Source organism: Copadichromis virginalis, linkage group LG3, assembly GCF_057382275.1.
Source record: "Copadichromis virginalis isolate Kocher_CV1m ecotype Utaka linkage group LG3, C_Virginalis_male_GT1.1, whole genome shotgun sequence".
Lineage (NCBI taxonomy): Eukaryota > Metazoa > Chordata > Actinopteri > Cichliformes > Cichlidae > Copadichromis > Copadichromis virginalis.
Genome location: NC_140620.1, coordinates 38,597,545 through 38,621,297, shown reverse-complemented (window position 1 = coordinate 38,621,297; position 23,753 = coordinate 38,597,545). Strand labels below are relative to the sequence as shown.

The window sequence follows — 23,753 nt, the reverse complement described above, 5'->3', positions numbered from 1 at the left end:
CATGTTCAGAATTTTATACTAATAAGCTAACATGTCAAAATGCTAAATCAGAGCAAAAACTAACATCAGTGCTGTAATTGTGTATCCGATGTCACTGTGTTCGTAGTTTTCTAACAATATATACAGTGTTGCTGTTCCACCGCCATCACTGCAACTGTCCAATCACAACATTGTGATGTCACAGCTTTGCGGCTCAGTGAGAAACACTAAGGTGTAGCTCATGTTGAAGTGGAAGGGGTGTGCTCCATATAAAGATGGTTTCTTTTGAAGTGGAAATTTACGGCTGGAACATACCCTCAAGTCAGATCTCCAACTTGGAACGTCAAAGCAACCCCACCGACCCCAGCTTAACAGTCCAAGATGGTGGCAGTGCACATAAACAGCAGTTAAACTGTAAACGGTGTGGTCAGTATAGCCACTGTTATGTATTTGTGACTTTGGCTAAATAAGCCACACACAGAACTGACCAGGGTCTACCCGGGAACGTGCTGCAGTGTTTTTGAGTTACAAAGAAAAAAGGATCGAGCTGTGTTCTAGAGGTCGCTTTCAGAGCTTGACTTTGCTAAGGAGCAAAACCAACCCCCTAAATTTGCCAACATTACTTTAAGATAAAACAAAGACTATTTTATAACAATTTTTAAAAAATGCTGTAAGAAAAGCAGTTATCAATCACTATTTAGTTTTAGGCAGAAAATGAACTGCATGGTGCAGCAGAGTGGTTAGCACTATCACTGCTCACAGGAACAAGTTCCTCAGTTTAAATCCACTGGCTGGGTTCACATCTTCTTCCTGTGCCTGTATTGGTTCTCTCCAGCTGGTAACTATAAATGCTTGTGCATCACTCAGTGCTGGCCCTGTGACAGAATCCCGACCGGACAGCTCGGATAAGCTCTAGCCCCTATGGATGGGTGTAAACTACACATTTAGTTTTAGAAGGGGATTTGCTCTAAAATAGGTCTTTAGGTAACACATTAATTTGCCTTTCTGTTTTTGTCTTTTTTTACAAAAAGCCCTGCAGGCAAACTTCTCCCATGTGCAGTCTTTCAAAACTGTATATAAACATGATTTTCAGTCCCAATGACTGAAGAAATCCTGATAACGAACAATATCAGGTTGTGTAATAGCCACATGTTAGCATGCTAAACCTACCTGCAGACATAAATCATGCTTCAAGCAATCAGCTCTACAGCTGATGCCTTTGCTGCTCCTGTTAAGATCCTGCCAGGATACTTTTGTTTAATCCAGCCAAACTTGATTTACTTATTTCTAATGATCATTACAACAAAGCTAGCCAGACTGACCTTGTTCCGTACAATCTCCCTCTTGTCTGGTCGCCCATGCAGTTAAAAGTCACGTGGTCACCCTCAGTTTCACTGTTTAATAATGAAAATGCTCAGTCAAGACTCAACATTTTACTTTACTAAAGGGAAACTCCCCTGTGAAACCTTTCAACCTTTACTTAGACTGACTCTTAGGGTATGTGTGTATGCTTGGCTACAGGTATTAGTGTTTACTTTGCAGATTTAAAGTCAGGAGAAGGAGCAGGAAAAGTGGCAGAGATGCACGGCTGCACTATTCAGTATGCAAGAAGAGCTGCAATCACCGGGACCACAGAAAAGAAAGATGACAGTCAGGATTGTGCTTTCAGCACAGGCTTACCAAAAAAAAGAAAACAATTATTGTCGTGTACTGTATCTTCATTTTAAGTCATCTGCAATTCAAGAAATGTATCAAATAGAAACAGTTGATCCTAATTATCCTTTTATCAAAGAGGGAAAATAACCTCTGTGCTAAACAAACACTCAAAACAGGGTTGAAACTGAATGCGGTGCCTTTATCGCCTGCATAAACACACTAGCTTGCCAAAATCAGTCTTCGTTCTGCATTCAAAGAGAGACACCGCTTCAGCGCAGAGATATCCTGACTAAACACGAGCGGCTCATATTTGGAGAGCCGAGCTCGGCCGACACCTCTGACACCATCCTCAGCACGACGCGCGCTCTCTGTTTGATCAGCTGCGAGTAAGAAATTAAACGAATCAGCATATTTACTGAGACGAGGAAGAGAAAACAGGAAGCTGCGGATTGGGTGCTGATGGGGATAAGCGAGTCGGAGCACCACTGAGACGCTGACTGACTGAGAAGCGGGTGACCGCGCTGAAAAATGATAGGCATGAAGGGAATTATGAAACACGGCAGCTTGGCACAGAGATCACATTCAGCGCTGTCTGTGATTGAAGTAATTAAGTAACTGTAACATTTGCTCCAACATGGCAAAACACAGCGGATCAACTCGCTCTGTCATATGACAGTACTACTACCACCACCTCCGCTTAACAGCTACCTGACACGAACATCTGCATGTGCCAAGGGATGAAAGGAGGAGGAGAAAGCGCAAAAGCAGAAATGACAACATGCAACGAGGCACACTTTAGGAAACAGGAAGCAAGAACATTAAAGAGGTGATAAGGTCAAACTGATCAAGGGAAACAGCACGGCAAAATAAACAGGATGCTAGAAGAGGACAAACTATAAAACCACGCAACAGAGCAACAATTATAAATAAGGTGGTATGCAGAGACAGCAACAAATGAACAAAGGAAGAAAAAAAACTACATGGAGCTGCTGAAACTGCCTTACATATGATTACAAAACAGCTAATTAACTCAGTTTTAATTGGACGATATTGATAATCAGTTAAGTACCATGTCTGTTTTACATGTTTGTTACTTCTGTTACATTTAATTGATGAAAACTATCATATTTGGTAATACAGCTCCAGAAATTTTCATGGGTGAAAACAGGAAGAAGTTAATGGTTCTTAAAGAAAATCTAGAAAGTGAATACGAGATAAGATAAGTTAAAGTTCTTTGTCTTCAATGGTGAAAATGGAAGCAGGACAATGATGCTGGGTGGATGGTTTAAGAGAAAGTTTTTCCAGGGTTTGACATAGAGAACAGTTGATGATGATGAAGATGAGGGTGGCGGTGGCACAAGACAGAAGCGCACACAAGCGTCAGCAGTGCGATGACTCACAACCAGAGACCAACAGAGAGCCGTAAGATGGCAACGATGGGGAAGCTCACTGAGAGTTCAAGGAAAGGAGGGTCGGGGGATTCGTGAAGGGAAGCTCAAGATGTCCAGATTCTGACCAATCAAAGCGCTGGAAAAGAATTTCCCGTACTCCCTACCTGGGGAGGCAGCGTCCCCATCCAGCAGGTTGTCGTCCTCGGTGGTGTGGAAGTCCATGATGACGCCGGCTCCATCCAGCAGCTCCTCGTCGCTGCTGGCGCTGGCGATGCTGTTGTAGCTGTTCCTGCAGTAACCTCTGTGGTACAGCTGCTCCGACTCCATTTAGCAACGCGCCGGGACCCTGGGTGATAAGGAGGGGAGTGGTGGAGTTATACATATTGTGCTTGATTAGAGTCTACATGGTGAAGTGAGTCTATGATGGGCACAGGTGAGCAGGGTGGTATGTTAGCAGGTAAATAGCAACGATAGACGGGCAAAACAAACACATCAGAATCAAATACAGCAACGCTTTGATGGTTGATACATTCACCGAATGGTCTGTAGACCTGTGTGACTGGGGCTCGCAACTGGTCGAAGAATACCCATCATTACTTCATGACCAGTGGATGCCAAATGGTTGCAGACTGGTCTCTAGTCCAGTGTGAATGCAGACTTATTCACATGATCCTACGCTGTCACACATCCACACACATCATGGGTCTGCAAGTACACTTTATCCCACCCCAAACAGAAAATTTTACCCTCTCTCTTTTTCATGCATCACACATGCTTTGTATCTCCATCTGTACTAACTGAATAATATAAAAAAGAGATAACAAGATCCAATAAATACACAGCATAATAAAGATATTACACCATTTAATCTGTTGGCGTTTTGCAGAGCGTAGCTTTGATATGATAAACCATCTGCAGCCATTAATTTCTTTCTGCAGACGAGAGGGATGAGACATCCATTCAGCTGAAAGATGAATGCAGGCTGACAGCGGGTAATGAGAAGAGAAAAACGCACGATGATGAAGATGATGATCAGACCCAAAGTGAACCCTTCATGGCAATGACGTGGCACAGCAACAAATCAGACCTGAGGCGCAGTGAGCAGAAGAAACCTCCAGCCTCTAACTGAAGAGATCAGTCCATCAATAAATCCCAGTGTTGGGGTTATTTTTCAGACTTAAATGGGTCATTTAACCACAAACCCCCCCCCAAAACCTAACAACCCTATATTATTACTTATTCTTAACGCTCGTCTAAAGTCTTTTTTCCCTTTTTGTGTATGTTACAGGAAAAATGTTTCTATGTTTCTTTACCTTCTTTTAAATGTACAAAGATGCCTTTTGTCTGCCCTTTGCCTATGGTTAGATTAGTTTGGAATTATCTTTTTAGACTTTCCCAGCAAACACATCTTGTTTCTGGGACATATTGTTTTAGATTGTTTTATCTTCCCTAGCTCTCTGCTGACGAGACTAGCGCCATATATGGAGTTGTTTTATTTTATCTGTTTATTATTTGTTATCCTGTTCTCACTGTCTCTGTGCTCTGTGCCTATAAAAATTACCAAGCCACTGTGCATGGTGTGAGTTGTTCTTAGCAGCTCACCCGTGTACACGTTTGATAAAGAAAGTAACTTTGTCTCATTGTGTCTTTATTTCTCCTGGGTCTTTTACAGAGTTTTCCCCCAACATTTCTTGGTCCTTCGAGCCGGAGCGCCTCCATCGTGTCCCATCTCCGTGACCAGTCCACGTTGCTCGCCTGTCGACAGCTCACATACTAGGTGTGTGATAAAAGACCAAGAGCGTTAAATTCGAGTCTTGGCCAACGTTCTTAGAAAGCGACCCACGGTGGTGGGGCCCGATCGAGGTGGACCAGACCCGGCGACACTGACCAGGTAGATACAGACACACTGACACAATCTTGCGTAAAAGCGCATTTTGAATTCAGGGAATTTAAAATAGCGGAAGTAGCTCGTCGACTGGTAGCTCTGGGAGCTCGTTGACTGGAAGCTTTGAAAGCTCGTCGACTGGAAGCTTTGAAAGCTCGTCGACTGGTAGCTTTGGAGCTCTGGGTAGCTCCCCCAGCTGGGTCTAGACTGGGTCTAGGGAGTAAGTAGCTCTGGGAGCTCCCCTTATCATAAGGGTTCCGGTCGCGCGCGCATCGAAGCTGTGAATGTGTGTGTGTATTGTTTTAATTAATGGAGCAAGCTGAATTTTCACGGTCCAATAAGAGACTGAGCTGCTCCTACTGTGTTTTTCTTTTACTGCTGTTCACTGACGTGCTGGTGAGTTGAGAGAACGGTCGAGTTCCGTCTCGTAAAGTTCACACCGCTTTTGGAAATAGTCCGAAAGTAGAAGGGCGTGTGAGCAACCACTCTTGTCTCTAATACCAGCGAAGGTCATAGCAGCTGTATCGTGTATAAATTACTTAAACAAAAATAAGTAAATACATAAATAAGATGGGTAATCAAGCAAGTGAAATTAAAACTCACTCCTGCTGACGAGCAGTGGTGAGAAAAGAAAAGTCCAGACGCCGGACAAAAACAGTGTCTGTAAACTGAGAGATTTAAGAAAACAAAATATAAACAGTCAGAAGAACAGAATCCAACTGCCAGTTTAGTAAAACCAGAAGACGAGACACTGTGCAGTTCCCACAATCCTTTTAGTAAACCATCACTCACTCCTGCAGCCGCATCTGCAGCAACACCCATATCAGGAAGAACATAATAATCCCTTATTAGGTGAAAACTAGAGATCAAAGTAGTTTTGTAGTAGTTCAAAAGGGTTGAAAACAGACCCCACTGAGTAGATATAAATATAAAAAGTACGAAATAAAGATAAACAAAGGGAAAATTACAGTAGAAATTATCTTTAGAGTATTTGAAATTAATAATAGCAAGGATAACAACCTGTAAAGTGATATTAACAATGAAACACAGTTGGCATGATGACCATGCCCACAATGTATAAAATGAATATAAAGCAAATAATTCACACGAAAATATTTTAATAACATAAATAAGGTATATTAAGGCTGTGTCACTGTTCAGCCAAGGACAGTGTGTGAAAAGGTAACTGTCTCCACCCTGGGAAAAGGATGATTCTGCAGGTCATCTGAAGCCCTTGATGGATACAAAATAAAATATAAATAATATATTATAATAGAACTGCCTGGTCCGCCATGCAACAGAGAGAACAAATGTGACCGCAGATTGGATGAATTCAAAATTATCTGTTTACTGAATAAGATGATCCTAACTATCAAATTGGCTCAGTAGTAGTATAGTGGTACACACTGATAAAATATTATAATATGCTATTGCTGTTCTATAAGACAAAGAGGATAATATTAACAATGACATAATATTAATATGAAGAGGCACCTTAGTCGGTTATGATGTGAGGTGGATAATTGTTAAGCAGTAGTCTGCATCAAGCTTAAGGTTTGCTGAAACTCAGTGTAATGACATGTGAGATGAAGACAATACGGAGAATAACTAAACTAATGAAGTGCATAGAGGCACTTGACCAGCTTGAAACCTATCATCCTAGAATGACACATTGCTGAGATATAGAGCACACCTATAATAACAACCAATAAGCAAAACCCTGTAGACAACAGCTACAACTACAGGATTGAGAAGCTGAATTAAATATGTAGACACTGCTAAGCTGATGAGCATGTTACACATTTTCTTTTCTTTTTATTTATTTGTTTCTTTTAGAGCAGAAGCTGCTGTAACACACCCAAAGAAAGACTCTAGGTCTGACCAACCGTCTCAGTCGTGGGCAAAAAGATGTCAGTCAATAAAATTCTAAAAGATAATTTATTGACAAAAAATATATCAAGAGATAAAAGATAAAACAGTCCAGTGTCCCACTTAAGAATTGTATAAAAACACACAGTCCCAAGGCCAGAGCCAGCTATGCCACACAGCCAAGTTGCACCCCACATGTTGCCTTTAACAGGGTTAGAAGTTGTCCTTGGAGACCCACCACCCTGCAAGCATATAGTCAGTGGTCACTCAAGCCTCTGCAACTCTGCTGCCTTTAGGCTGTGGCATATAATAGGCCCTGGCCTGCACAGAGAGACAAAACGACACACTTAATATAAAATTCATAGGGCAAAACCCATCCATCCCAAACATATCTGATTTCATCACATTACATACCTGCACAGAGAGACAAAACAAAACAGCAGTGGTTGTAGTGTGGGCTATAAGTAGACCAGTGTATCAGTGCAATCAAGTACACCTGCCTCTAATTAGTCCAACCTCATTCCAGCCATTGGCTCACCAAAAATGTGACACACACAAAACCACTCCCAACCCAGTGCAACTTCACACAATAATATAAAGCTGAATTAACACAGGCACATTAGTCTACCATGTTACAAGCTGCATGCTATTAAAAGCCAACATATGCAGACTTCTGCCTTGTTCGGATGGCAGCATTTTTCTTTTTCTTTTGTGTCCTGACACGTTTATGTTTTTTTTTTTGTTTTTTTTTTACTTATTAGGTTTTCATCATTTTTAAATACAAAGTTTTCATTTTAGTTTTCATCCTTTTATTTATTTATTTTTTGTAGTTTAGTTTTATTATTTTTTCTTGTTTATTCCACTTGTTATTTCATTTACTATGATTTTCTTTTTCTTTTTCTTCTTATTATTTTATTTTGTTTTATTCTTTAGACCAAATGACTTCCATTTCTGCTATGCTGACATTTTGAAAATTAAAAAATTGCTTAAGATACTTAATAAATAACCTTCACAGACAATTGTTGTATACATTTAAAATAAGTTAAAACAGGAGGGAATGTTACAGGAAAAATGTTTCTATGTTTCTTTACCTTCTTTTAAATGTACAAAGATGCCTTTTGTCTGCCCTCTCCCTATGGTTAGATTAGTTTAGAATTATCTTTTTAGACTTTCCCAGCAAACACATCTTGTTTCTGGGACATATTGTTTTAGATTGTTTTATCTTCCCTAGCTCTCTGCTGACGAGACTAGCACCATATATGGAGTTGTTTTATTTTATCTGTTTATTATTTGTTATCCTGTTCTCACTGTCTCTGTGCTCTGTGCCTATAAAAATTACCAAGCCACTGTGCATGGTGTGAGTTGTTCTTAGCAGCTCACCCGTGTACACGTTTGATAAAGAAAGTAACTTTGTCTCATTGTGTCTTTATTTCTCCTGGGTCTTTTACAGAGTTTTCCCCCAACAGTGTAAAAGCTTTATTTTGTTTTGTATGCCCAATTTTTCAATGGTGTTTGGCATATGAATAAGAGACATTTCTTTATTTTTGTTTCTTAGCCTACTTGTTTTCTTCAGACAACACTAAAAATTTTAAATCTTAAGTATTTGATACACCAAGATGGCGCCGAGTATGGCAGCCTCGTCACGAGCTCCCCCAAGCAACAGCTACACTCTTATTTTGCACATATATTTATTACTCTCAGATTTAGCCAGTCTTATATTTTTCTTGTTTTATGTTATTGTATTTTTGCACAACTCTGTTGCTTGTGAAGCTCGCACACAAGAATTTCACTCGCATGTACTGTACCAGTGTACCTGCACATGTGACGTGACAATAAAAGTGATTTGGTGATTTATTTGGCAAAGATGATGCACCAAACCGAAGGCCCTTCCACTCGCAGCGCAGCCAAGGGAAGGTTATTTATAGACTGAGGGATTAAAATGACACATGGGTATCCTCTCCACAATGAGAGCACGATTATGATAATATTCCTGCTGGGGGAAAAATTACAGAGCCTGTTCAATGCCACTGCATGCCACCTGCTCTTACATCTCGCCCCCTTGTGGAAAAGTTGGAAATTACAACTCAATACGTAACCACAAACGTGACTCAGGACCAAACCAAAAGTGATCCTCAGCAGGCCCCACACACGATGACAGTGCAGCGGGTCCTGAAGATTAAAGGTGACCTTCGGCTATTAATAGAAATATGTACCCCGAAACATGATGAGCCACGCTGTAATGGGGAAAGATGGAATATCAGCAGCCTGGTGCTGAATAATGGAGGGTCTTTATTAATCAAGGATGCACAGGTGGCTCTATATTTATCCAACACACTTGTGAAAGGAGATTTGGGCTTAAAACAGACATTAGCTCTCTATATTTATATTCCACAGGAGCTAAACTTCCTACAGAAAAGTAGCGTAGAGCTGAAACCTGACCACTGCTGATTTCTGTGTGTGTGTGTGTTTTTTCCTGCTTGGATAACACTGACTGAATTATGGCCAGAAGTAAAACATGCTTAGTCAGCCCTGTAGTTCCTACGTTGCTTCACGCTAAAGTCGTTCATTTCCTGACGGGTGTTTCTCCACACAGTGCTTTTCTTCATATTACTTCCTGAAACCAGTTAAATTTAGACTTCAAGGTGCACAAAACTCTGTTTTAAGATAAAAACAGCGGGGAAGGCACTGCTATTGTTCATCTATCTTCTCCTTGTCAGATTATATCTGACATAAAGTTTGAGGGTTTTCCCCCGCTCTGTTGCTTTTTCAGGATTATAAGGAAGTATTTTTTTCTTCATTAAGTATTGGGATACTGGAACTCACTGTGGAACTCTAGACTGACTTTTAAAATAACCATATGTCCATCAGTGATACAGATTCTGTCATTGGATCCAGATTGAATATAATAGTATAAAAGTAGACAGGGAAAAGGGAATAGCGGGAGATCCAGCTTTCCAGTGCAGGCCAGAGTCACACTGGGCCTGTCACAATTAAGTGGCATCGTCCTTAAATTCGCCCCAAAAATTAAGCCCATCTTAACCTCTGCACACTGCACTGCTGAAAGTCTGTGTGTGAGTCACAGCTGGTGGTCACAGCATGTTTTGAGGCTGTGTTAACAATGAAGTGAATTGTGTGGTTCACAGAAAGACACACACAACGGCTTTTTGAAAGAATAAATATAGATCAAATACAATCCTCTGCAAACATGAGTAACCTGGTTTTGTGACAACTCTCTCCTGTCTTGCTAGCCTTCATTCAACAGCCCCATATGAGGTACTTCTCCACACCCTGCAGCGGTGGTTGCATTGAATTTTTTTGTCACATTTGGCAACTGCTTCGATGTAACTGAGGCTAAGTCCACACTAGCCCGGATAGATCTGAAAACCGTGTTTTCGTCTGAAAACGCTCTGCGCCCACACTAGCGTTTTCAGTGGTTTTCACAGAGTTGTGCGTCCACATTGAAACGGCCCAAAACGCTTACGTTTCAGTCCTGCGCATGCGCACAAGCGAGTGAGAATTAAAGAATTTGAAGAAAAGCTATCTGGAGCATGTACAAACTGATATTCATCTGTCAAAATTGAGAGCAATCAAAACAACTGCTGTATGCCCTCCGCTATCTTTGTTTAATTGGTCAAATGACTGCATCACATGACTAAAATGCGTCATCATTTTAGAAAGGCTGCGTTTTCGAGTGTCCACACTACGACGGGGCAGCTCCGTTTTGAAATGAATGCGTTTTCGAGAGCGTTTTCAAAACGCTGCGTTTCTCAGTGTGGACGGGGGCCAAAACGGAGAGAAAACAAGAGAAACGTGTGGACGTAGCCTGTGATGATCAACTGGTCACCCAGAGGTGGAACATGCGACACATGGCAACCTGTTTCCAACGATCGTGGTCCGCCTCAGATTGACTTCAATCATTCTCAGACAGATTGGTGCAGGGTGAGGTTTCTGGTTTCAGGGTTTCTGCCTATGGCATTTGGCAGTTGAATCACTATCTGGCAGCACCTACCTCACGATTTGTGGAGGCATCTATGTGAATTTCTTTAATGTCATTTTCTCCATATGTACAGCAGACGGCAACAGATCTGCAATTTTCAATTATTACTCATCACAATTAATAATTGTGCACTAATACACAATTTATCATCATCTATCCCGCACAGTTTGCAAATAAAAATGCTAAGTCATTAAATATCCCGTTCTTACCCACCCGCAGGAATCACACAAACATGTTTCCCATAACTGGACCCCTCCCTTCAGACGCTGTTCTGTAGTGAAAATCTCTCACCTCCAACAAGCAAACGCTGACACTTGTTATGACAGCACACGACAGCCTTCTGCAAAGGCCAACGGTGCAGCTACAGAGCAGTAATCCTCACTGGAACCAACTCCACAATGTGAGGAAAAAAGAAAAGACAAACTTTCCCCGAGCCAACAATCACACTCATTCACTGTGAGACGGGATTTCCCTTTGAGCTTTATCAAATCAGTACGGTCAGGAAATTCAATTCAGCCTATTTGCAGAAACAACCCTGAGGCAGAGATTGTTTTCTCTTCGCTGTTTGACCTCCAGTTACATAAAAACTGCCAAGATCTTGGATCCATACTCTGCCAATTCTGGCATTTAAATAAAGCGCACAGCAGGGGTGCTGACTCACGAAGCATCGCAAGCTAAGACAATAAAATGCACGTATGAGATGAACCACACTGCTGCGTCTCTTAATGATGGACAGCTTCACTTCTAACCATCGTATTTTCTTTTACTCAGCTCTGCTAGTGCCATGTGATAGCTATAATTATGACAGTCTGCAGTGTACTTGTTCAAGTTTCCCCTCTTTCTCTGCAACAGAAATCAAAACAATAATTACACCAGGGAGACCGGAGGGTGTTGATTATTTAGGAGCTGCAACCGAGCAACTCAGATTGCAGCTCGCTGTTTGAGGGTAAGCTGATAAGTGCGGCATAATCAGCAGCGCAGCAACAAAATGCTGCAGGGTCTGCTGATGTTATACAACTAGTTGAGCAGCGAGGGACCTTATCTTTCTTCAGCCGGTCACTATGGAGGTGTTGCCCAGGCGACTGTTGCTGAGATGTGACTCAGCTTTTTACCCTCCCTCTAACGGCTGGGCTCGTACCTCCTTCACAGAGAGGACTTGACATGCGTATCCATCATAGGCAGCGGGCGGTCGATATATGGATCGTGAACATCCGATGTAGAGCAGCCCAGCACAGCACGGGGCTTTCACTCATCATAATTAACAGCACTTCAGCAACAAGCAGCCAACTGCTCTGACTGTGTCACTGACACTGATGGCTGAAGGTGTGAAGTCATGCAGGGAAGTCAATTTGAGAAAATAACACACGCATATACAGCCAAACATGCACATATAATAAATGTAAGCAGTTATTAGTTTACTGAAACAGACGAGTATCATTTAATCAACTTATATCATCATTTTTCTGCCACTTCAGCACCAAACTTACACCCAATAGAAATGATCGTTTCCAAAATGCTTTATAATTATTTAACGAGCAGTCAAAGTAAAATGTAATAAGGGTAATACTTATAATAACACTACTACTATCAGTGATAATATATTTGATCAGATAGGCCGTAGTCAAACAGGGCTATAGACTATCTGGCAACCACCAGCTACAAGTGGAAAAAGCCCCCCCAAAAAGCAAAGTGTATTCTCTCCCCAGTTGGCTAGTGTTGCTAAAAGTTGATAGCAGTGTCTGTGAAGACTACTAAAGGCCCAGGCACATTTGTTGGTCAGTGGCAGGTGGCCTGGGTTGCCTGCAGTGAGGACTCAGACTTGTCTGCAAACGCTCAATAGTTGCTCTACAAGCGGTTGAGAACCTGAGAAAGATGCAACACAAACTGCAAAATATTTACCTTCAGAGTAAAAGCTGCACCTATGGAAACATGTTTGCTGCAGGAAGGCACATCTTTACTTTGATGGTGAACGTGTCAGCTGGGGAATACTCACTTTTCCCTAGAGACCGGTGGTTGCCAGATAGTCACCAACCCGTCTCTAGGTCTGTGTGACTGGGTTTAGCTTAAAGGCACAACGGTTCAAACTACATGTACCTAGTTTATAACATTAAATCTGTACTTGGAAAACTATACGAAGTGGACAATGTGTTTGGCAGATGATTATAAAAGTATGATTAATAATAATAAAGTTATTTATCTTATAGTGAGCTATAGACATAATCTGCATATCTATTTAAAATCTACATTTTCAAACAGACCAGTGAAGACTGAAGCACAGCATTGAGAGTATTTGCAGTGTGACTCAGCAGACAAGGATAAACTAACAATAACCTAAAAATGTAAAAGTTAGACGTTATAAAACAAACAATTGTTAAAAAATAAAAAACAGTAACGAAAAAGAAGATAGTTGTGAAGTTCAGGCTCTTCTGCCTGCCTGGCTAGCAGCAAACACTCAGTTGTGTTTTGTATTAAAGAGGCGGTGCAGAACAGTCAGGAGGTGACTGCAGAGCCAATACTGGGACAATGAAAGGCTTTAACAGTAGAGTTAAACATACTTCTAAAACAAACTGGCAGCCGGTGCAGAGTCCTTAAACTGGTCTACTATGTTCACTTGTCTTTGCTCTTGCAGGAATTCTTGCTGCTCCATTTTGAACAAATTGAAATCTATTAAGTGGTGTTCTGACTGATAACTGTTAAAAGGCCACAGCAGTAATCTAATTGAGAGGAAATAAAAGCATGAATAATAGCTAGACTGCCTCTAAAACTCAGTTTTGATCGAGTCCCAGTTTCTCAAACGGTGGGAGCAGAATATGCATTTCTCCAAAGCGAGTTTTGTATCACAAAGAACAAATATGTGATTCAATAACAACAGATTAATACAGGTGCTGATAGCACAAGGACCACAGAGGAATTCAAAGTTGTATTTATTTATTTAACCTTTATTTATACAAGTTGTCGTATTGAGATCCAATGTGTCATTTGCAAGAGCGACCTGTTCCAGACAAACATATTAAAATTACCAATAAATAGCTAAATTTGTCAAATGTACAGAGTCAAAATAAGTTCTGTATGCACATACACATTATTGTGAAGTGGTGCTACATAAATAAACCTGAATGGAACTGAACTGCATGTTGTTTACTACACAGCACGTCAGCAGTGGCGTATTGGTAGCTAGCAGGAGAGTTAATGTAGTGTGGAGGACACTACCAGTAAAAGGTCGGCAGCTTGAGGGACTGCACTCCAACTACAGACAGCTTTTATTTATAAGTTCACTGAAGTATCAGTAAATCTTTACCTAAAAAAACTAAATTAATTGTCATCAATTGTGTATAAACCGCAGGCCTCACTTTGAAAGCGATTGTATTTTGGTTGCTGAATACACACACACACACACACACACACACACACACGGAAGTAACTTGACAGAAAAGTATATACTCAGCAGTCAAAAGCACTAATACTAATTCTATTACTGTCAATAACAATGAAAACAAGTCTCACTAAAGACACAGGCTGTATTTTTCTTGTAAGGAAGAAGACAAAACTGAGACTTAGCAGGATTTGTAAATGTTCAACCAGTCTCAGGCAGTGTGTGTAATCTGACCTACAACATAGCAAGGAGCAAAGCTTACAGACCAGGTCATAAGTGGATAGGAGGGAGAGAAACAGTTGAACGAGCTGCTGTGAGTGCTGATTAACCCAGCAGAGAGCAAATCAGATAAAGAGCATTGCAGCGCCTTTGGTCTGACCTGTCTGTGTCTGCCAGGGTGGAAAAAGTGAAAGCGCCACAGATGCTGATTGTGCTGTGACGGGACTACCGGCTAATCAGAAATTACACACACACACACACACACACACACACACACACACACACACACACACACCGGGTTTTTAAGCACAGATGGATATACAAGAGTAAGGGAACATCACCATGAGGTTATGCATAATATTAAGAATTTTTTCAATGTCAAGGTCACTTTGTCAACAAGTTAGTGTCAGAGCTACGTGAATAGAATAAAAGTGAATATTAATATGAATGTTGATCATGATCAGGCTCATCACTAATCACACAGAATATCTGTGTGTCTGCAGCATCCCACATTTCACATCATGTGTTTGACATGATTTTTACAGGAGAAATGTTTAGTTGACTTAAAAGAAATCTAAAAGTATTATTACTGATTAGTACATATTGTAATTCCAGCTTTGTAAAAGTGGGGACTCACTGTTTTTGTCTTTATATTTATTTTGAATTCAGTCTTTTGAAGTGTTGAAAGTTGCTTAAAAACAGTTTAAAAAAATGATTATTAGGTCATTTGTGATGATCATTCGTTACAGTTCAGGAAGTTAAACACAACCAAAAACTGCATGATTTATCAACCATGCAATCGGTGGATTTCATAACTAGATGTTCCTGATGAGGAACATTTTTAGTATTTGAAAAATTCAATATTAGATCCACTTAAAAATATTTTTCTACCAAACTTTTTTTTACTCATACACCATCAAGCTGGGACCTTTCTGTGTGGAGTTTGTGTCTGCGTGGGTTCTCTCCCTGGGTACTCCGGCTTTCTCCTACAGTCCAAAGACACGCAGTTAGTGGGGTTAGGTTAACTGGTGCATCTAAATTGCCCATAGGTGTGAATGTGAGCAGTGATCATTATCAACTAAAACTGTCGACCTGCCCAGGGTGTACCCCGCCTTTTGCCCTATGGTAGCTGGGACAGGCTCCAGCCTTTCTCCAGTGTGAAATGGTTGTACAGGATACATCTACAGTGGGGCAAAAAAGTATTTAGTCAGCCACCGATTGTGCAAGTTCCCCCACCTAAAATGATGACAGAGGTCAGTAATTTGCACCAGAGGTACACTTCAACTGTGAGAGACAGAATGTGGAAAAAAATCCATGAATCCACATGGTAGGATTTGTAAAGAATTTATTCGTAAATTAGGGTGGAAAATAAGTATTTGGTCAATAACAAAAATACAACTCAATACTTTGTAACATAACCTTTGTTGGCAATAACAGAGGTCAAACGTTTACTATAGGTCTTTACCAGGTTTGCACACACAGTAGCTGGTATTTTGGCCCATTCCTCCATGCAGATCTTCTCGAGAGCAGTGATGTTTTGGGGCTGTCGCCGAGCAACACGAACTTTCAACTCCCGCCACAGATTTTCTATGGGGTTGAGGTCTGGAGACTGGCTAGGCCACTCCAGGACTTTCAAATGCTTCTTACGGAGCCACTCCTTTGTTGCCCGGGCGGTGTGTTTTGGATCATTGTCATGTTGGAAGACCCAGCCTCGTTTCATCTTCAAAGTTCTCACTGATGGAAGGAGGTTTTGGCTCAAAATCTCACGATACATGGCCCCATTCATTCTGTCCTTAACACGGATCAGTCGTCCTGTCCCCTTGGCAGAAAAACAGCCCCATAGCATGATGTTTCCACCCCCATGCTTCACAGTAGGTATGGTGTTCTTGGGATGCAACTCAGTATTCTTCTTCCTCCAAACACGACGAGTTGAGTTTATACCAAAAAGTTCTACTTTGGTTTCATCTGACCACATGACATTCTCCCAATCCTCTGCTGTATCATCCATGTGCTCTCTGGCAAACTTCAGACGGGCCTGGACATGCACTGGCTTCAGCAGCAGAACACGTCTGGCACTGTGGGATTTGATTCCCTGCCGTTGTAGTGTGTTACTGATGGTGACCTTTGTTACTTTGGTCCCAGCTCTCTGCAGGTCATTCACCAGGTCCCCCCGTGTGGTTCTGGGATCTTTGCCCACCGTTCTCATGATCATTTTGACCCCACGGGATGAGATCTTGCGTGGAGCCCCAGATCGAGGGAGATTATCAGTGGTCTTGTATGTCTTCCATTTTCTGATGATTGCTCCCACAGTTGATTTTTTCACACCAAGCTGCTTGCCTATTGTAGATTCACTCTTCCCAGTCTGGTGCAGGTCTACAATACTTTTCCTGGTGTCCTTCGAAAGCTCTTTGGTCTTGGCCATGGCGGAGTTTGGAGTCTGACTGTTTGAGGCTGTGGACAGGTGTCTTTTATACAGACGATGAGTTCAAACAGGTGCCATTCATACAGGTAACGAGTGGGGGACAGAAAAGCTTCTTACAGAAGACGTTACAGGTCTGTGAGAGCCAGAGATTTTCCTTGTTTGAGGTGACCAAATACTTATTTTCCACCCTGATTTACGAATAAATTCTTTACAAATCCTACCATGTGAATTCATGGATTTTTTTTTCACATTCTGTCTCTCACAGTTGAAGTGTACCTCTGGTGCAAATTACTGACCTCTGTCATCATTTTAAGTGGGGGAACTTGCACAATCGGTGGCTGACTAAATACTTTTTTGCCCCACTGTACATGCATGTTTAATCCATCCATCCTCTTCCACATAGCCTTATCAGAGTCGCCTATCCCAGCTCTCCTATAAGGCAGGGTACACCCAGGACAGGTTGCCAGTCTGTCACAGGGCTAACACATAGAGACAGACAACCATTCACATTCACACCTATGGGCAATTTAGAATCACCAATTAACCTAACCCCACTAACTGCATGTCTTTGGACTGTGGGAGAAAGACGGCTTGCCTGGAGAGAACCCACGCAGACACAGAGAGAACATGCAAACTCCACACAGAAAGACACTGACCCAATGGTGGAATTGAACTCGGGACCTTCTTGCTGTGAGGCAACAGTGCTAAACGCCGGGCTGCCACCATACATCTTTAATTTCTTTCAAAAAACAAGAAAGAACAAGAAACTTATGCATCCAATTCTTGTTTTTGAATAATTTTAAATTTATTTAGAATTTTCTCTAATACACACAGTCAAAAGTATATATACACTCACTTAACTATTAATAAGTAGTGTTTTTCAACATTTTTATCTTGACTTGGCCAAGGTTTAATAACTTGTTGTTAGTGATCATGATCAACTAAAACTGGTCGTTTCTCTTCGTCAGCATTAAAGGGAGTTGTGGTAGCATCATGCTCAGGAGCTGTTTTGCTGCCAGTGGTACTGATACATTACACAAAGTGGAGGAATAATAATAAAGGAGAACTTCCTCCAAATTCTTCAACTTTACCTCAAATCAGCAGCAAGACAGATAAAACTTGGACACATTTGGGTGTCCAAACTGACGATGATCCCAAACACACTTCAGATGTGGTTTTGGATCGATCAGGCTAACATTAAGCTTCTGGAATGGCCTCCCCAAAGTCCTGACCTCAACCCTATTGAAAATTTGTGGACTGCGCCTAACAGCAGAGACCATGCTAGCAAACCAACCAATTTAAATGGACTCCACACCTTCTGCCAAGAAGAGTAGCCAATATTCAGAAGCTTGTTGATGACTACAAAAAGCATCGAGATGTGACTTGCTTAGGGACATTTAGCCAAATACTAGTGGGAATGTATGTATATATTTCAGCTTTTACATATATATGTAATTTTGAATGGATTAGAGAAAATCAAGAGTAAATTCCAACTTGTGCACCAAGATCTGTTTTTAAACTCATTGCTGTATAATCATTCCAGCCTGGAAAAAGAACAGTTTAAAATCACCATAACATTTCTGCACATGATGAGTGTATTGTAATTCTGACCTGTATGGTTGTGATAAATAACAGCGACCACAATTAGGACTTCATGCATATGACAGCATAATAGGTCAACTTCAAATGATCAATGATACCAAAAAACAAAAATCAGTTTCCCTTCACAGAAAGCCTGAAAACGTTCACTTTTCGAAAGCTACTACTTTCAGTGATTTGGGGACATTATGCCTGAAAAAAAAATACTCATCAGTTTTCAAATGTATTTTCCACTTTGTAGAAAACACCTCAGAGTAAAATTAATAACATCATGCTGAATTATCTGGTGCACGAAAAGAAAACAACACCACTGTAAAGATGCAGCGCTTGACCTGCAGACCAACTTTTTTAAAGTCCCTGACAGTTAGTTAGTAAGCGAGTTATAGCTTAAAAATGCTCCTATACATGAGATTAAGTAAGGAAAAGTCAGCTTTCAGCTCCAGAGCTGCACAGGTACAGACGCACTGATGCTTCCTCGGCTCCAATGAAGAAAAACAACCCTGTCAGAGCCAGCATGGCAGAAACAGAATCGCACCGACAGTCCTTTCTCGCACCCACACGAGCTCGGCAGTTAGCCGCGCGTGCACTACTATTACATCTGCATTACAGGGTAAACAGGTCCAGAAAAAAAACCAACAACAACAAGACAACAGCCCCAGCTAGACTCACCCTGAGCTGCAACCCGAGGGCCTGACTCCAGCAAACTGTTTGCAAAACACAGTGAAACGTGCAGCCAGGCTAACAGTAAATTTCCACTGAAGGGGCATCGACGCGGAGCCAGGCTAGTATCCACAGCTAGCTAGCAAACCCGCTAGCACCTGTTCGACAGCGCCGAGGATGAGAAATGAAGCCAAGTTCACTGAATCTGACAGCTACAGGAGGACGGGTGGATGGACGGAGAGCTTCGGAGGATGAAACACACATCTCTGTTCTCCAGCACACAGCTGGCTAACCTTCACCTCAGCACCCGCAAATGACAGCAAACGTACCTTCCTGATGCCTCAAATCCAGCTCGGACGCAGCAGTTCATCCTTTTCCTGAGCTGAAGCCGGGGTTTAGTTTCCTACGCCGAGGAGCTTGACATTCTCCTCATCCTGGTGGTGTTTTCCTTTTTTCAGTCCCATTCCTGTGTCAGTGACGTTCACTTCCTGTTCCCATCATATTCCAGCAGCAGCAGCGGCGGACATCGGCGGACAGCGGCTCCCACCCACCGTCTCTGTGATAGCACAACAGCCTGGAAGCAGCCAGCTGATCAATTATTCATCCCACACTGCAACCGAACAGACAGAGACGACCGAAGGCGCTGCTGCACAGACGTGTGTTGTTCGACTAATCACAAAATTCAACCATTTCAATCAGTTTTTAGTTATGCAATGCAATGGATAAGCTTGTGCACTGTGAAATGTCCAAATTCGAGGAGTGTGCAGAAACATGGTTGTCCAAACTACTTCCACCAGAAACAGTCATCATTTCTGGCCAGTGGACCAGTGGAAAGAAGTGAAGTTTCAATGACCTTGACCTTTGACCATAAAAATCTAACCAGCTCATTTTTCAGTCTGAGTGAACTTTGTCCCAGATGTGAAGGAATTCCCCTGAGGCCTTCAAGAGAGCAAATCATGACACTGGGATGGACGGACACACTATAATCGGACATAGTTAATGGAAAAAGTGGCAATTAAATCCACAAATAAAGCCTTAAATTAAGCTTGTTGACTAAAATTAAAATAAAACACAACTTTACTTTAAAGTTGTGTTTTGTCTCTTACCCACTTGACTCCAGGTAAGAGACAGATCGGGATTGTTGGGATTCATGGTTTAGTCATGTTTTCAAAACCAAAAATTTCTGAGAATAAAGGTGTTTTGTTTTTTTTACACCTCTTGAATGTGTTCATCCAGGTTTGTTTAGTTAATATTTGATTTTATTTGATTGTGTGTGTTTCTGGTTGCATGCGGGTTTTTATTGTGTGGTCACTTTGTCCTACAAAAATAAATAAGGCAAGAATATTACCCAAATAGCAGCACTGTGGCACGGTGGTTAGCACTGTTGCCGCATAGCAAGAAGGTCCTGAGTTCAATTCCACCATCAGGCCGGGGTCTTTCTGTGTGGAGTTTGCATGTTCTCCCCGTGTTTGCGTGGGTTCTCTCCAGGTACTCCGGCTTCCTCCCACCGTCCAAAGACATGCAGCTTGTGGGGATAGGTTAATTGGATAATCCAAATTGCCACTAGGTGTGAATGTGCGAGTGAATGTGAGTGTGAATGGTTGTCTGTCCCTGTGTGTTAGCCCTGCAACAGACTGGCGACCTGTCCAGGGTGTACCCCGCCTCTCGCCCTATGACAGCTGGGATAGGCTGGATGGATGGATTTAGAGCTGTTATACATGTTTAACTGTATGCATAAGTTTCTTGCTGGAACTGGGATTTTGACCCATCAGACAGAAACAAGTCATCACTGAAGAAAAGCAAAGACTCATTTTTTTTATTAGTGAACACAAGAAAACAAACAGTGTCGTGTTTTTAGATAATTCACATTTTAATAAATTAACTGTGAAAGACAATTCAGTTTTAACCCCGCTGTTTCTCATCACATCTTTCACAATATCTTCTCTTACTGCAAGATTTTGCTTTCCTCCCTTCCTGTGCTCTTATTGGCCAACAGCACCACCTATTGATGAGGAGGAGTAATGTCACTTACAGACTCGTGGGATGATTTTAGAATTATTTTCTTTATCGGAAGAGCTAAAAGGCTGAGTGAGCTTTAATAACTGGAAATAAGATGACCTACTACACTGATGACTCAGAGTTTAAATCAATACATCTCAGATTTCTCCATCATGAGCAGAGAAAACTAATTTGAACTTCCTCAATTTCTGTCAACTACTGATGTAAAAACACTGACGGTTTCTTTCCACACAGGAAAGAAAAATTTCCACCACCTCGGTTTGTTGATTCTGAGCTCACAATGATGTCTTTTTTGATCTCCTGTTAATGCTTGAAGTCTGAAGTGAAAAAAGGACACCTTATTCTGCCGCCTGTTACAGACATCCTGATTTGTAGATCCATCATTAAACACCTCCCACATTCCTCTCAGGTTTGAGGCAGGCTGCGGTAGAAGGCATCGTCTCTGCGGTGCTGCTGGACCGGCATGTTCCTCCTTGTGCTTCTAACTTTCCCCAGGTCCACCTCCACAAGCACCAAACCTGGCTTCTCCTCCCCGCAGTCACCCAGCACCTCGCCCCAGGGGTCCACGGCCAGGGCGTGTCCGTATGACGAGCGCTTCTCGTGGTGGCGTCCAACTTGTGCCGCTGCCAGGACGAAGCACTGGGTCTCAATTGCCCGGGCACGTAGTAACACCTGAGTGTGAATGCATTTAAAGGGACATTTTTATGGACACTGTTGGTTTATATCTCACAGCAATCCAGCTGTCCTATAATGAGCCAGCTCACCTCCCAGTGAGCAGCTCCTGTGGCTACAGTAAAGGCTGACGGGTATGTCAGGATCTCAGCCCCGTGTCTCTGCAGGGCGACCGACAACTCAGGAAATCTTAGATCGTAGCAGATGCCCAAGCCCACCTGCATTAAGCACAGGGTCAGTAGAAACACAAAGTGCACGTGCCCACCTTAATGTTACTGCACTTAATCAGTGCTTTGGTGTTTCAAACACTGCAAATCATCATCTTTGAAGTAGTCCAAACAAGACCTTGTAGAATAAATAACCCTGACTTACTTTTGGTGGATATTTAACGTCAAATGTAAAGAGAAACTTCAAGATTCTGTGAAACCAGCATGAAAACTAGTAAATATTCTTATTTCATTTACCTTTTTTCTCAGTTGTCATCTTTCCCTCATTTCCTCTCTGAGTTTCTTTTATCTTAACTGAACTCACCTGGCACACATGTAAGGACTGTAAAATAAAACCAGCTGCAGAATCACTGCTTTCTTTTGCATTCTGACTGGATTCCCATGATTATAGCACCCTTAGCTTACATTTGAACCCCTAAATAACTAAATGTTTAATTTAATAAGAGGAATTAAAATTAATTTGCATGTTTAAAATCTCTTAAAGTGACACCTTTCCGATTGGAGTCTGGACCGGGGCCACGAGGGAGGGTCCAGGAATGGTGAAAGCGCTTTCTTTGAGGGACACGCCTTTTTCTGGCAGCTCCACATCGAACAAGTGGGACTTCCTGTAGACTGAAACGATGTCACCTGTGGAGGAAACGACAGCGTGTCAGCGTGAATGAACTAGATTTATTTTAAAGGGCTTTAAACAGAGACAGGGAGGGAGGGCAGACAGCGGAAAAGCACCTCTATCGTTAATTATGACGTGACTGTTGTAGATCCGTCGGTCAGCCTCCCAGTCGTGTCCCCTCTCATGAAATCCTCCAAGAGACAACCACAACTCCAACTTCCTGAAAGAAACAGCGATTTAAATACTTATCCACACGTTTCCAGCTGACTCCAGTTCATGCACACTATGAAACCAAGAGCACATTTCGCCTTAACAAGCTGATTTTACTAACATTGCACTTAAGCAGTTAGTGAGAAGTTAATCTCTCCAGTGCGTTTCATTGTTGGCGCTGGATAAAACAGACTGAAGGCTGTGTGTTTACCTGGCCAGCTGAGTGTATCTTGAGATCGTGCCTCCTGCCAGGCTCTCTGACAGCGCCAGCGTCTCCTCTCTGCTGGATCCAATGTAGTCAAAGCCCTCAGGCAGGAAGACCATGCTGGCCCCTCGCTGCTTGGCTTCCTCCACCAGCTGTTTGCAGGCAGAGAAGTTGGCCTCTTTGTCAGGGGTGGCTGTCACCTGACAGACAGCGGCCAGCGGGCGAAGTGAGCCGGACATGCTGCGCAGAGAAGAGGTTGTTTTTCAGCTGCAGGCTGGAGAAAACTTTCAGGTCAACCACCACCACAGCTGATCATTAACTACTGCTCTTACTACTCTGTTATACAGTTACTGACTGCAGCTCACTGTGGCTTTCAAGGACAGGTAGACATCTGTAAAACAAAACCTACAAATAAATCAGTATTTGAACCAACTCTTCAAGTTTTTATGCTCTTATTGGCTGACATAACCCCACATTTGCAAATTCATGACACTTTGTTACAAAGGCTAGCTCACGGCTGTAAGAATAATCAACAACAACAGCAACAGCATACCTGTTTTGCAGCCTGGTGTTGTGCCTCAAAGCTGGGAACGAGACCAGAAACTTTGCGGATGATCCCAAAACGCACCTGAGCGTCAACATCGGCCCCAGACACTGTCACCTTCCCTGATTGGGCGATTTTAGTATCATCATATAAACATTTACTTCTGTGTTCTGCTCTGTCCTCTTCAACAGGAAGAGTTAAGGTTCATTCTTCTTC

The 23,753-nt window shown here is 42.1% G+C and overlaps 2 protein-coding genes across 6 annotated transcripts in view; both read right to left on the bottom strand.

The window, feature by feature from the left end:
* The window catches only part of clcn3 (Cl-/H+ antiporter 3), a 45,835-nt gene extending 26,028 nt beyond the window's left edge, over positions 1 to 19,807 (bottom strand). For 3 of the 4 annotated variants that reach the window (XM_085450981.1, XM_085450985.1, XM_085450986.1), the window contains exons 1-2: positions 19,380 to 19,807; positions 3,191 to 3,372 (exon numbers count right to left, since the gene is read on the bottom strand). In XM_085450981.1, the coding sequence (XP_085307107.1) occupies positions 3,191 to 3,353 (163 nt within the window). In that variant the 5' untranslated portion in view covers positions 3,354 to 3,372; positions 19,380 to 19,807. Of the gene's footprint in view, positions 1 to 3,190; positions 3,373 to 19,059; positions 19,111 to 19,379 lie in introns of those variants that run through there. The other variant, XM_085450982.1, reaches the window with a different exon arrangement.
* Positions 19,808 to 20,840: 1,033 nt separating this feature from the next.
* nit1 (nitrilase 1) lies at positions 20,841 to 23,753 on the bottom strand. 2 transcript variants are annotated; one of them, XM_085450979.1, is made up of 6 exons: positions 23,547 to 23,753; positions 23,000 to 23,233; positions 22,695 to 22,798; positions 22,459 to 22,595; positions 21,834 to 21,959; positions 20,841 to 21,741 (listed from the first exon to the last, which is right to left on the bottom strand). In XM_085450979.1, exons 1-6 carry the CDS (start codon positions 23,633 to 23,635, stop codon positions 21,475 to 21,477), a joined length of 957 nt encoding a protein of 318 aa, XP_085307105.1. In that variant the 5' UTR covers positions 23,636 to 23,753; the 3' UTR covers positions 20,841 to 21,474. The 2 variants fall into 2 exon arrangements, with proteins under 2 accessions (XP_085307105.1, XP_085307106.1); XM_085450980.1 differs by having other exon boundaries at positions 23,000 to 23,267; positions 23,547 to 23,611.